This window comes from Humulus lupulus, chromosome 2, assembly GCF_963169125.1.
Source record: "Humulus lupulus chromosome 2, drHumLupu1.1, whole genome shotgun sequence".
Taxonomy (NCBI): Eukaryota; Viridiplantae; Streptophyta; class Magnoliopsida; order Rosales; family Cannabaceae; genus Humulus; species Humulus lupulus.
The window spans coordinates 126,165,414-126,177,458 of NC_084794.1; the positions used below are offsets into that span (position 1 = coordinate 126,165,414).

At 35.8% G+C, this 12,045-nt stretch overlaps 1 protein-coding gene and 1 non-coding gene across 2 annotated transcripts; one reads left to right on the top strand and one right to left on the bottom strand.

The window, feature by feature from the left end:
* Positions 1–7,573: 7,573 nt before the first annotated feature.
* On the top strand, positions 7,574–11,344 carry LOC133818474 (expansin-B3-like). Its single transcript, XM_062251359.1, has 4 exons — positions 7,574–7,965; positions 8,487–8,793; positions 9,437–9,566; positions 10,746–11,344. The coding sequence occupies exons 1-4, from the start codon at positions 7,794–7,796 to the stop codon at positions 10,938–10,940; spliced, it is 804 nt and encodes a 267-aa protein (XP_062107343.1). The 5' UTR covers positions 7,574–7,793; the 3' UTR covers positions 10,941–11,344.
* Positions 11,345–11,455: 111 nt separating this feature from the next.
* Positions 11,456–11,528, bottom strand: TRNAK-UUU (transfer RNA lysine (anticodon UUU)). Its single transcript has one exon. It is a non-coding gene; the product is annotated as a tRNA-Lys (tRNA).
* Positions 11,529–12,045: the final 517 nt, after the last annotated feature.

Consider the following 12,045-nt stretch of genomic DNA (forward strand, 5'->3'; position numbering starts at 1 on the left):
ATGAAAAATGGGCTACTAAATAGGCTCCACCGTCTGTCCAGGAAGCATCTGGACCCAGAGCAACCCGGACCAGGCGGCCTTCCTAGCACTATTCCTAAGTGTAAGCAAGTTCTAGCAGCCTAAGCATATGAACAACAAGACATCCTACGTTCATGTATTTACCAAGAAGAAAGACAGAAAGGCTTACTATGAATAGCTGGCCGTGAAAGATGGTGGACGTCCAACGGTAAGGACGACAGAATCTCGTTCTTGAACTGGTGAAGGAGGTTCAGCAACTCGTCGATAGGATAGGCCCAGGACGTGCGCTTAGGCGGAGATGCAGACACTGGGACTATTGGAAAAAGGCGACGGCGCAGGGTGAGCCGGCGGTGAAAGATGTCGTCGGCGAGATCAGACATAAACAGATCCTCAGTTCTTAAAATGGCTCGAGAGTGTAAAAGTTTCAAATGAATGTCTGAGAAGTATTTATAGAGACCCAAATCCTGGTCTCTGATCCAGCGGATAGAAATTCCCCCATCGGACGGTCCAAGATCGTGCAGGGGCATTAATGAGCACTCGAGAGCTGGATCCTCACCATTTCAATCCAACGTCCCAGGAGAGGGGAATTTCAAAGGTCGCCCCCTCCTACGGTCCACCTCAGCGCAGAAGCATTAATGAAGGACCCCCATGCGGATGGGATGCTTCGGAATTCGTGCTGACGCACTAGCCTAGGCCTAGCGACCCTTGAGGTGGTTAGGTGACCTTTTGAGGTAAAGTGCCATCATTGCAGCAGTTTCTTGGCGACACGTGTATCCCTCACCACGAAACGGGACTTCAGTAAACGGACCCGGACATTGGTAAATGGTCCGGGCTCCGCGTGCGCCCAGCGTCACCGCCCCTCACCGCGGACCCACGATTCTAAGCAGGAACTGGGAAGGCAACCGTGGAGTGTCCGGGGAGCAAGGCAAGCCTCCACCTCGCGGACCCAGGCGAAGGCTTGGGGGGTAAATGTTATCCCCATTTCCTGCCTGGGCCCGGGACGGTGGTCCAGGCCCACTGTCTGGGCAATTGGATTTGGGCCCAGCCCAGGCCCGCTTGGCAGGGGAATGACCGGGAACGGCAGCCTAAGTGTGGGTCCAAACTCGGATGGTGTCCAGGAAAGATGATTTGGGAGACGTATAGCTAGTTGGGGTTACGATCGAAGTGTACGCAAAATGGTCCCGGAGCTTGGTAAACGATCCGGGCCTACGATAAACAAAGAGGGACAGAGGTAAACGAACCCGGGTCAAGTCCTCCAGGTTGGCAGGAAAAGGCATCCGTGACCGTGAAGCCGCCCCATGACGCGTGGGGGCTGTCCCCACTTTTCACTTGCGGAAAAGGCCACCTCGGGATTGCACGCCGCTGGTTCAAACCTGTGCTGCCAGTACACTGACTGATTTTGTCCCCTGAATCTGCCTCGTAACTCGGAATGCCCAGACCAAAAGCCCCATTTTGTCGGGCGAAATATAGGTCTTGGGCTGTCCCAGTGGGCTTTGATCATTCTTAGTCTTTTGTATTTTTATCCATTTTTATTGGGCTTTCGACAGAGAAGCCAAGGGTATTTATATCCTTGTTGGGCCCGGGTCATGCCCGGCCCAAGCCCAGTGCTCCGGGAAGCCTATAAATACAGGTGACAAAGCACTGGAGAAGGGACCTCTTTTTGGCTTATATACAATTACTCTGTTAAGACATATAGAGAAACTCCATTGTAAAAGACTTTCCAAGCTCTAATACACCTGTCTCGTGGACTAAGGCTCATTAACACCCCAACCACGTAAAAATCTTGTTTATATCTTCTAAAGTCCATATCATTAATCTCGCTTATTTTTTATTAATATAGTTTCCGAAAATCTCGGTAAACAATTATTATTATTATTATTGCCTAGCTTATTGTGTATGATCTGTTGTTATTGAACTAAACAATAGTGTACGGTTTATACATTGTTGTTCGTTTGTATTTGTGAATTAAGTTTTTTTGCTGAGCCTTGGCTCACGGGTGCTATGTGGTGCAAGTAAGGGATAGGGAAAGCTGGACCAGCTATGAGTTGGAGAGCTTTAGGGGCAGCGTATACATTTGCAGCTGCTCGACCACCACGGCCGAGGAATCAATAGGGAGTAGAGCCGAACTTGATTTTTCCGCTTAGGCAGGCTTAAGTTGTATTTATTTTTAGAGTTGTAAATGCCTTGTAAAAACTTATTTTTTGGATCCTATGTATAGACTCAAACCTTTTAATAAAAACAGTTGTTTCTACGATTACAATCTTTTAACCCTAATCTGTTAAGTAACCTTAGTAACATGTTTATGTCCAAATGACTTGATTAACAAGTCCAACACTATTTTAAATACACAGTGTAATGGTCTTGGCTATCCAGGACATTACAACACTGCACAGAGGTGCCCTCTCCAGTAGGGTCAGCTGCACGGTAATCTCCATGATCATCACGTCTCTCTGATTCATTGTCGCACATAGAACGAGTTACCACCATGTTGATTTTCGTGTCAAATATTCTCTGACAAATTTCAAGCCTAATATGCTCTTAATGAAAGCATCAATCTGTTGACGCAGGTTTTCGCCAACAGGGGATTAAGAAATCCAATTAGAGATGTTAAACTTATAAATAAATCGTAAATATAAACTCACCAACTTTTAACGTGGTTCTGTGGTTAAAATCCACCTATTCCACGAGTCACTCTTATTCTTGTTTAGGAACTCTTGAAGATATTGTTCATGACAATTTCATCAGAGTTTTGGGATACAATATGTCGGTCCCTTTTACTATCAATTCCCCTTATATATATAGGGAATTGTGGTGAACAATATTGGGAAACCGTACAATAAATGGTAACTTACAGAATATGGTAACTTTCCAAATAAATGGATACATAAATTCCCTAATTAAATCTATTTTCGTTATATTGATCCTTACATATATAACGATTACATGCATTTATTGCACATATTGGAAATCTAAGTCTACTGGGATTCTTCCATACGCGGGTCCTTGAACCCCCACAAGCTAGATGCAACTCTCGAACTGGATGTGATTGGAGTAGGATGGCTTGACTTAGATAATGCTTGGACTTGATGATAGCGATCTGGACATTGGACACCTCGATCTCTGTCATTGACATTTGAGACGATCAGGAGGATTCTGGGCTGTCCCAAGCTTAGTGACATAGCCCTAAGCTGTTTGATCTAGAGTTAACCAAATATACTCGAAGTCTTGTAATCTTTAATTATTATGTGTCAGTTGTACCCCGAGCAAGAAAATTGAGATCATACTTTTAGGGTACAACATATCCAAAAAATCTTTTGTATTAAGAGCATTGCCAAAATGCTCCCTGAAAACCCCATAGAAGCTTGATACCTCCAAGTTTTTATCATCCTAATGCAAGTGACTCATAGATTAGGGTTTATTCATAACCTGAACCGCGTAAATCTTTGCGTCTATAATCTAATGTCTTTAAACTTTATTTTGATTAGTTGATAGCGAAAAAGCTAGTAAAAAAAATCCATAAAATTTAAAAATTCTTAGAAAAAAGCTACAAAATAAGTTTTTTGAAAAAAAAGTTAATATTTTTGTAAACCTGTTAAAAAAAAGCCGTAAAATATGTAATTTCTTCTAATAAAAATAACCAATGGCGGGTCCATTATGCTCATCGAGATGAAGCAATTTTTTTTTTAAACGGCCACCAATCTCGGCAACTCATTTGATGCTCGCTGAGATTGTTATCTATCTCAGTGGACACTTACTGGCTCACCGAGATTGATATGGCGAAATAGCCCAATATTTTAGTAGTGTTTATCTCCGACCAATTACTAAACTGACTAAACAGTTTTTTTTCTACGTGTTACTTTTCTCAAGAAAACATTTATTACTCCCATTCCACTTTCTCTACTTCACTTCCTATTATAATCAATAGAGGTTAATGAACAAAATGGACCATTGGTTCACAATACTTGATAGCTCCTCAGATTTTTTGCCTCTTAGTTTCGAAGGCTGCTCCATTATTGAGCATCAATCTCCACTTTTTGTTACGTGTTATATTAATATATTTTATATTGTATCAATTTTTTTTATTAAGATAAATATTGCATCAAGTTTAAGTTTAGTATATAATTATTATAGTATATATACAATGTCTAAAATATGAACATAAAAAAAAACTAGAAAATAACAAAAACGACAAATTAGTTATTACTAAACTAAAATAGCAATATGTATATATTAAATAAAGTTATATTTTTTTTTTTGGGTATGCCTCGTAAATGTTTAGTTGATTTTAAGTTATTTTATATAATTGATTTTAGGTTTATGTTTAATTATTCTTACACATATTTTTAGTTTATTTTTTACACACCTTATAATACAGTGATAACTTTCTTAATATTGCATTTTAGTTTATTTTGGATTGATCTAGTGTTGATATTTAGTTAATTTATAGTTGTTTTTTCAACACTGATATTATTGTAAGGTTGACATCTAGTTAATTTTAAGTTATTTTTTTGACACTGTATTTTTATAAATTAAAAGCTTTAAAAATAGTGTTTTTGAAAAGTTTACTTAATAAAATTGAAAAAAAATAAGTGTCATAAAACTGTAATATATATATATAAAATGTGTATTTATAAAAAAAATCTTATTATTATTTAAATTTGACAATGAAATAAAATAAAATAAGATTCTTTCGTGTATCTAAAAGCAAATTAGAATTTAGAGGCATCATATGCATGTGGTTCTTCAAACTGATTATCATTAATGTTATGGAAATTGTCAAGCTAAGTCTGAAATGGAATTGATTATCGAGAGAGTGCAACCCTAGCTAACTGCTTTCCCGTAAGACTTAACAAATAAAACAAAAGCCGCAATTTTGCTCATAAAACGATGGTGATTAATTATCCAAGGCTAGACTAATTAATTCCCTATATTTTATCACTTATCTTAATTAATTGTTTTATTTACTTATTTAAAAAAAAAAATCAGATGAAAAATGTGAATGAGACGAATGACGCAAATCCCTAGCACAATATAAAAGAAAAACTATCCATTCAATATTATTTATGTATGGCATTGTCCTTTTGCACCTTACACATATTACTCAGCTAAAGATAGAATCTTCTGACCTTAACATTAGGAATTTTTTCTTGTCAAAACGAAGTTAAGAATTTCTTGTTTCTACCATTCTCCTTTTTCACTCTTATAAACAAAAGTATTCCTAAACAAACTCTTTATACTGTGCACTTTAATTTCAGAATGATAAGGATTAAACTTAGTATTACAACAAAGAACGAAATAAATAAATAATCAAAGCAGTATCTAAATTGCAAATACTAACAAAAACTCCACTCTTATACAAGCCAATACAACTATATGTCAAATTTTACTCCAAATATAGCATGTAGTAAATAATTTGAATGGATCTATTACTTTTTTTTTTTACTGATTAAAGGGTCTGTTAATTTTTAGTTTTACATAATTAATTTCTTTAATAATCACAACATATTATCTCTTCATTAAAAAAATATATTACACCAACATTGAACAATCTTTTTGTAAAAAAAAAAAAATTGAAACTATCTTTATTTAATATATATATACACACATGAGAATTCTCTTATAGGGCTTCACTTCAAGTCTTACCGGTAGAACTCTCAGTGTTTTTCGACCCGTGAACAGTTTTCAACGTGATTTTTTTATGACCATGTATATTGTAGCTATTTAAAGAATCCTGCAAATTTTTAGAAAATTTCGAATAGTTTACAGAACCGAAAACTAGGTTCAAACATGTTGCTTTCCACGCGCATAAAAAAAATTAGTCACGCGTGCAACAACATGTTTGAACTTAGTTTTCGGTACTGTAAACTATTCAGAGTTTTCTGAAAATTTCCAGGATGCTCTAAATAGCTACAATATACACGGTCATAAAAAAAAATCGTGCCAAAAACTATTTAGGGATCAAAAATATTGAGAGCCCTACTAATAAGACCTAAAATAAAGCCATGTATAAAGAATATATATGTGAATTCTCCTATAAGGGCTTCACTTTAAATCCTATCGGTAGGGCTCTCAGTGTTTACAACTTGTGAACAGTTTTCGACGCGATTTTTTTTATGACCGTGTATATTGTAGCTATTTAGAGCATCCTGCAAATTTTCAGAAAATTTCGAATAATTTACAGTACCGAAAACTAGGTTACTAATTTTTTTTTGCGTGTAGAAAACAACATGTTTGAACCTAGTTTTCGGTACTGTAAACAATTCGGAATTTTCTGAAAATTTGCAGGATGCTCTAAATAGCTACAATATACACGGTCATAAAAAAAGTCGCGCGCGAAAACTGTTTACGGGTCGAGAAACACTGAGAGCCTTACTGGTATGGCTTAAAATGAAGCCGCTATAGAAGAATTGTCCTATATACATATATATATACTAGATACAAACAACATGCAATATACACGTTTGCTTAGTTTTATTTATAGAATTTATTAATTATTTTTATTATATTTATATTAATTTCATATAAATTTTGAAATAAACGTCCTATTTTAATTAAATAATTTATTTATTTTTGTTTAAGTTTATGTTTGTTCTAGTTTTTTAATTTGAGAGTTACAACAAGATATTACATATTATATATTTAATGTAATATTAAATATTATACGTGTGTTTTAAATTTAAGTTTCTGCTAGTTTTTTTAAAAAAAAAATATTTGAACATAGTTTTCCGTACTATAAATTATTCGAAATTTTCTGAAAATTTGCAGGATGCTCTAAATAGCTACAATATACATGGTCATAAAAAGAAATCGCGCCGAAAACTATTCACAGATCGAGAAACATTGAAAGCCTTACCAGTAGGGCTTAAAATGAAACCCCAATAGAAAAATTATCCGTGTATATATATATATATATATATATATATATAACACATGTTATTTACTCATTTAAAATAGAAATATTGAAGACTGGTAGTGCCAGCGTATGAAACCAAAACAGGACGAGTCAATGAAACCCGCCATTAAACTGCTCACACCATTCCTGAAGCTAATGTTTTCTTCGATTGAGCTACACAACCTCTACCTTAGACCAAAACGACGTCGATTAAGTCTAAGAAAAAATAATATTAGCAAAAAGTTCAATAGAAAATGAAACTGGTAACGAAACGGCATCGTTCGTTTGGACCTCAAACTCAAACTATGCTATAGCAAAAAAAAAAAGCCATGGGTAATAATAATTTCCGTTGTACGATCACCTCTCTTCAGCTTGCACGTGGCCTATAAGAAACAAGTTTAACGGTAGAAAGGTCCAAAACTTGAAATGACCAAACCACCCTCCCGTCTTCAATGCCCTCCAAACTTCCAACTGACAAATGCCATACATAGTCACGCGGAATTAACGCCTTAACTGCCGGTGGGACCCATAATAGAGTGGCAGTTTCGATAATAAAATCATACTCTGAGGCTGAAATCGCCAAACGATATTCTTTTAACATTTGTTTATTTGTTTTATATTATTATTTAAGCTCCGCTATCCATTATATATACTGCCACTGGCACACTTGCACCTAGACCAAGAAAAGAACACCACAAATGCTTTTCAAGGCTCACTTCACTCTATAACACCATTAGACCTTTTGTCTATTGGCTCTAAATAACTGTCGGCAAGCCTATTCTTTTTGGCTGTTCACCCTAGATATATATATATATATATCCCAATATACTTATAGTCAGAAATTGGTGGTGCCGCCGCCGAGATACACCGGAGACAAACGACAATGCAGTTGGTACGGTCAGCTTGTTTTGGTTCACTGACACTCCTCTTGGTGTTCAAGTTTAGTTTGGTGGTCGATGCGGTTCAGCCTAAGTCGCACGGTCACCTCATTGACCAGCATTGGAAACCCGCCACCGCCACCTGGTACGGAAGCCCCGAAGGCGACGGCAGTGACGGTAAGAGTCACATTTTATAGCTCAAAAATGTCTGAGTCAAACTCAGCCTTCACCGTTTTTATAAAGGTTGCTGCTTTAATTTTGGTCACGCTAACTCTATGCCAAAACCAATTTTTTTTTTACTGAGTTGGGTATTTCCCTCTTACCGTTTTTAGCTGCTTCTTTTTTTTTTTCTTTCCTTTCACTGTTGAGAACAAAATTTGGGTTCAATGAAAATGCCTGTAAACTCGGCCGAGTCAACTCTGTTTTGACTGATTTTGTAATACTTGTTTAATTTTAGTGACCCTTGGCTCTTTTTCCACTTACGGGAAACAAAAGCAAAGTTTTCTGAGTTGTTTTTTTTTTCTTCTGTTTACCGTTTTACAAGTCGCTTATTGATTGAGTGGATTCGCAGTGAAAATGACTCATAAAATTCGTCCTGGTCAACTAAGTTTTTACCAACTTTCTACTATATCTTTGGTCCAATTTTGATGACATGTTAACTTCTTAAAAAAGTAAAGAATATTTGTGTTAATTTCCAGGCGGAGCTTGTGGGTATGGGTCAATGGTGGACGTAAAGCCGTTTCGGGCGAGAGTTGGGGCGGTAAGCCCAGTGCTGTTCAAGAACGGCGAAGGGTGTGGAGCTTGCTACAAGGTGAAGTGCCTCGACCACAGCATCTGCTCGCGGCGGGCGGTTACCATAATCGTGACTGACGAGTGCCCCGGTGGCTACTGCGCCAATGGCCGAACCCACTTCGACCTCAGTGGCGCCGCTTTTGGCCGCATGGCCGTCACCGGCGATGGTGGTCAGCTCAGGAACCGAGGCGAGATCTCGGTCGTTTACCGAAGGTATGTTGGGCTTTGCATTTGTACCATGTGGTCGGATCTCCTTCTATCGAGATTTCGTTTTATTTTTATTTTATTCAACTGTCACTTTTTTTGTCACTTCCAAATTCCTTTCCTTTCCTTTCCTTTATGTTATCCTTTCTTTTTTCTTCTTGTGAGAATTAAGTATTTTTGTTTGACAATCAACGTATGAGCCTCATGACTATATTACCCTTTTAACATCTTTAGTGAAAACTGTGGTACACAAAATAATAATATCAATTTTACAGACGTTCACCTGTCAATTTTTTTTTCACAGACGTTTTTACTATCAATATAATATTCACCATAAACGTTTACTATCAAAAGGGTAATAAATATGGTACTAGAATTAAGTTGAGTTGAAGAATATTTTGATAATTTAATAGTTCCTATTATATCACTTAATTATTCATATATATCCGAGCAATTTTCTTAAGCTAGATCCTCAAAATAGCTTAATTAATTGTTACATAGAACGAGGACTAAATGACTATACGTTCCATTTTTGTATAAATATTGCCACATAAAAAGAGTAAACAAAGTAAAATGAGTAGGTCCATTGATATATAATTTATATATTTAATAAACGTTGCTAATTTCTCTCATCATCTATTGTAATGCACAGAACACCATGCAAGTATCCTGGAAAAAACGTGGCCTTCCATGTGAATGAAGGTTCAACAAATTATTGGCTATCACTTTTGGTGGAGTTTGAGGATGGAGATGGAGACGTTGGGTCAATGCATATAAAACAAGTACGTAAACATTTTCTTTCTTTGAATATGTTGTGTAGTCATTTTTTTTAATTTTCTACTCATTTAAAGCTATATTTAACTTGAAAGAGGAAAGTAAAACTTTAGTATATGAAAATTCTCTATTAACAACTTCACTTTAAGCTTTCTCGGTGGGGCTCTCAGTGTTTTCGACCGGTTGACAGTTTTCAGCGTGATTTTTTTGAATGACTGTGTATATTGTATCTATTTAGAACATAGAAAAATTGGAATAGTTTATGGTACTTAAAATTAAGTTCAAACATATTGCATGCGTGACTAATTTTTTTTATGTGCGTGGAAAACAATATGTTTGAACCTAATTTTCGGTACTATAAGATATTCAGAATATTCTAAAAATTTGTAAAATTTTTTAAATAATTATAATATTCACAGTTATAAAAAAAAATTATGCCAACAAATGTTCAAAAAAAAAAAAAAAACATGAGAACTCCACCCATTGAACTTAGAATACATATTAAAAAAAATTATCCAATATATATATATATATATATGAAGAAGATATAGTAATGTTATGTAGTCAACAATAACATAAAAAAAATATCTTAATTGGAATAATGCGCTTTTCTTTTTCTTTCCTTCTCTTGTAGTCAAAAGTGAATCAAATTACCTTTTCTTTTTATTATTTTAGCACCCAAAAAAATGCCTAGCTAAACGTGCCCACAAAGGTCACAAAAGCTATTATAGTTTCATTCCAGAGTTGTTAAAAGAGAAAGTACAGTATTATTAATTATGAATTGAGTTTTTATTTAAGGCTTGTCGAGTCTAGATACAGTTCCTAATATTCTGGATGTGTCTCCCTAATTACACCCTCTCTCGATATAAATAGTCTTTATGTTGAAAATATCTTTTTAATTGGCGCTCAGTTTTCTTATACAGTTTTCACATTTTGTTTTTTCATTTTTTTTATATATATATATATGTATAATATATATTTTGTTAATTTACTCCCCATGAAAGCACTTTTTGTTATTGCCTCTTATACACTTGGGGCATGTGACAGATTAGGCCCACTCTTAAAAGTAGTCTCACTCAGAGCATGTGCAGTAGAATACCATATATTCTTTTGCTTAATTCCACCCTCCATGTAGATTTATTTATTTTGGTCTTAAAAAATTAAAAATGAGATGTTATTATTTGCAGGCAAACTCTAATGAGTGGCTACAAATGAGCCATCTATGGGGAGCCAATTGGTGTTTCGTTGGAGGACCCTTAAGAGGACCATTTTCAGTGAAGCTAACGACATTGTCAACTGGTAAAGCTCTCTCTGCCAGAGACGTAATTCCTACCAATTGGTCGCCTAAAGCAACTTACACTTCGCGCTTAAATTTCTTCTAATACTAACCCTATTCCTAACTCGAAGAAGAAACATTCTTCTATGCTAAAAAAGGGCTCCCTGGGTTTCCCACGACACGAAAGTAGCCGTTGTCGGGTTTGGTTTGTTTTTTTGAGGGAAAAAGTAGCCGTTGGAGTGCCCAAATGGTTTTTCCTTTCTTTCTTTTTTGTTGTTTCGTTTTTTAATCTAATTATGCCTCTTTGTGGGGTTAGTTTTCTTATATTATTTTAGAGTGGAAAACTGGATGTAGAGAGAGAGAGAGCCTTCTCCAAAGGAGAGAGAGCTGTTCTGTAATGTTTGTTTCTGTTTGACCTTTGTTTGTTTTTGTACTTTTGTGGGCCCCTATGGGTTTGTTTATTAATGAATGGAGAATATCCGCTGTGTATTAAACTGAACTTTTTTTTAATCATTGTTTAGTTTCCTACTAAAATTTCCCTTTTTATTTTCTATCTAAAAAAATTTAGAGTAAGAAAATTTAACCAAACCAATTTAATAAAAAATTGTTTTAACACAGCTCCGCCGTCTGTGGGAATCAAACCCACGACCACATGGTTAAAAGCCATGCGCTCTACCAGCTGAGCTAAGACGGCTTACTGTTTAGAGAAAGTGAAAAACATTTTCTGTTCAAATTACTTAATTATTTTTATGTAATTTATAGAAGTTATCTAAGAAGATAGGGCATGCATGCATTTGATTCGATTAATATGTAGTCCCTTTGTTAAATAACGAATGTGGCAGTAATATTGGTCACGTGTAACAAAAAAATAATAATTTTAATGTATAAAAATATATGAGATAAGTTTAGTTATGTCAATGCGTGAATCACATGATGGGAATCACAACATATATGTTGTAGGAATCCTTTTAGGCCCAGAAATCTATTGAAAATTTATGAGAATTCGTCCTTTTAGGGTCCCATAGCTTTTACACATCCAATACTGTGAGTTGTGTTTCATATCGTCATTCGTCACCCACATGCAATTGCCTTTATAAAGCTCTTCACTATTAGTTTTGGTGACTTGGTGGGGGTGGTGACAAATAGAGTATCATCACCACACACGTGCAAGAGGGTCCCACTTATAATTTGGATGATGGGCACGTGACTTC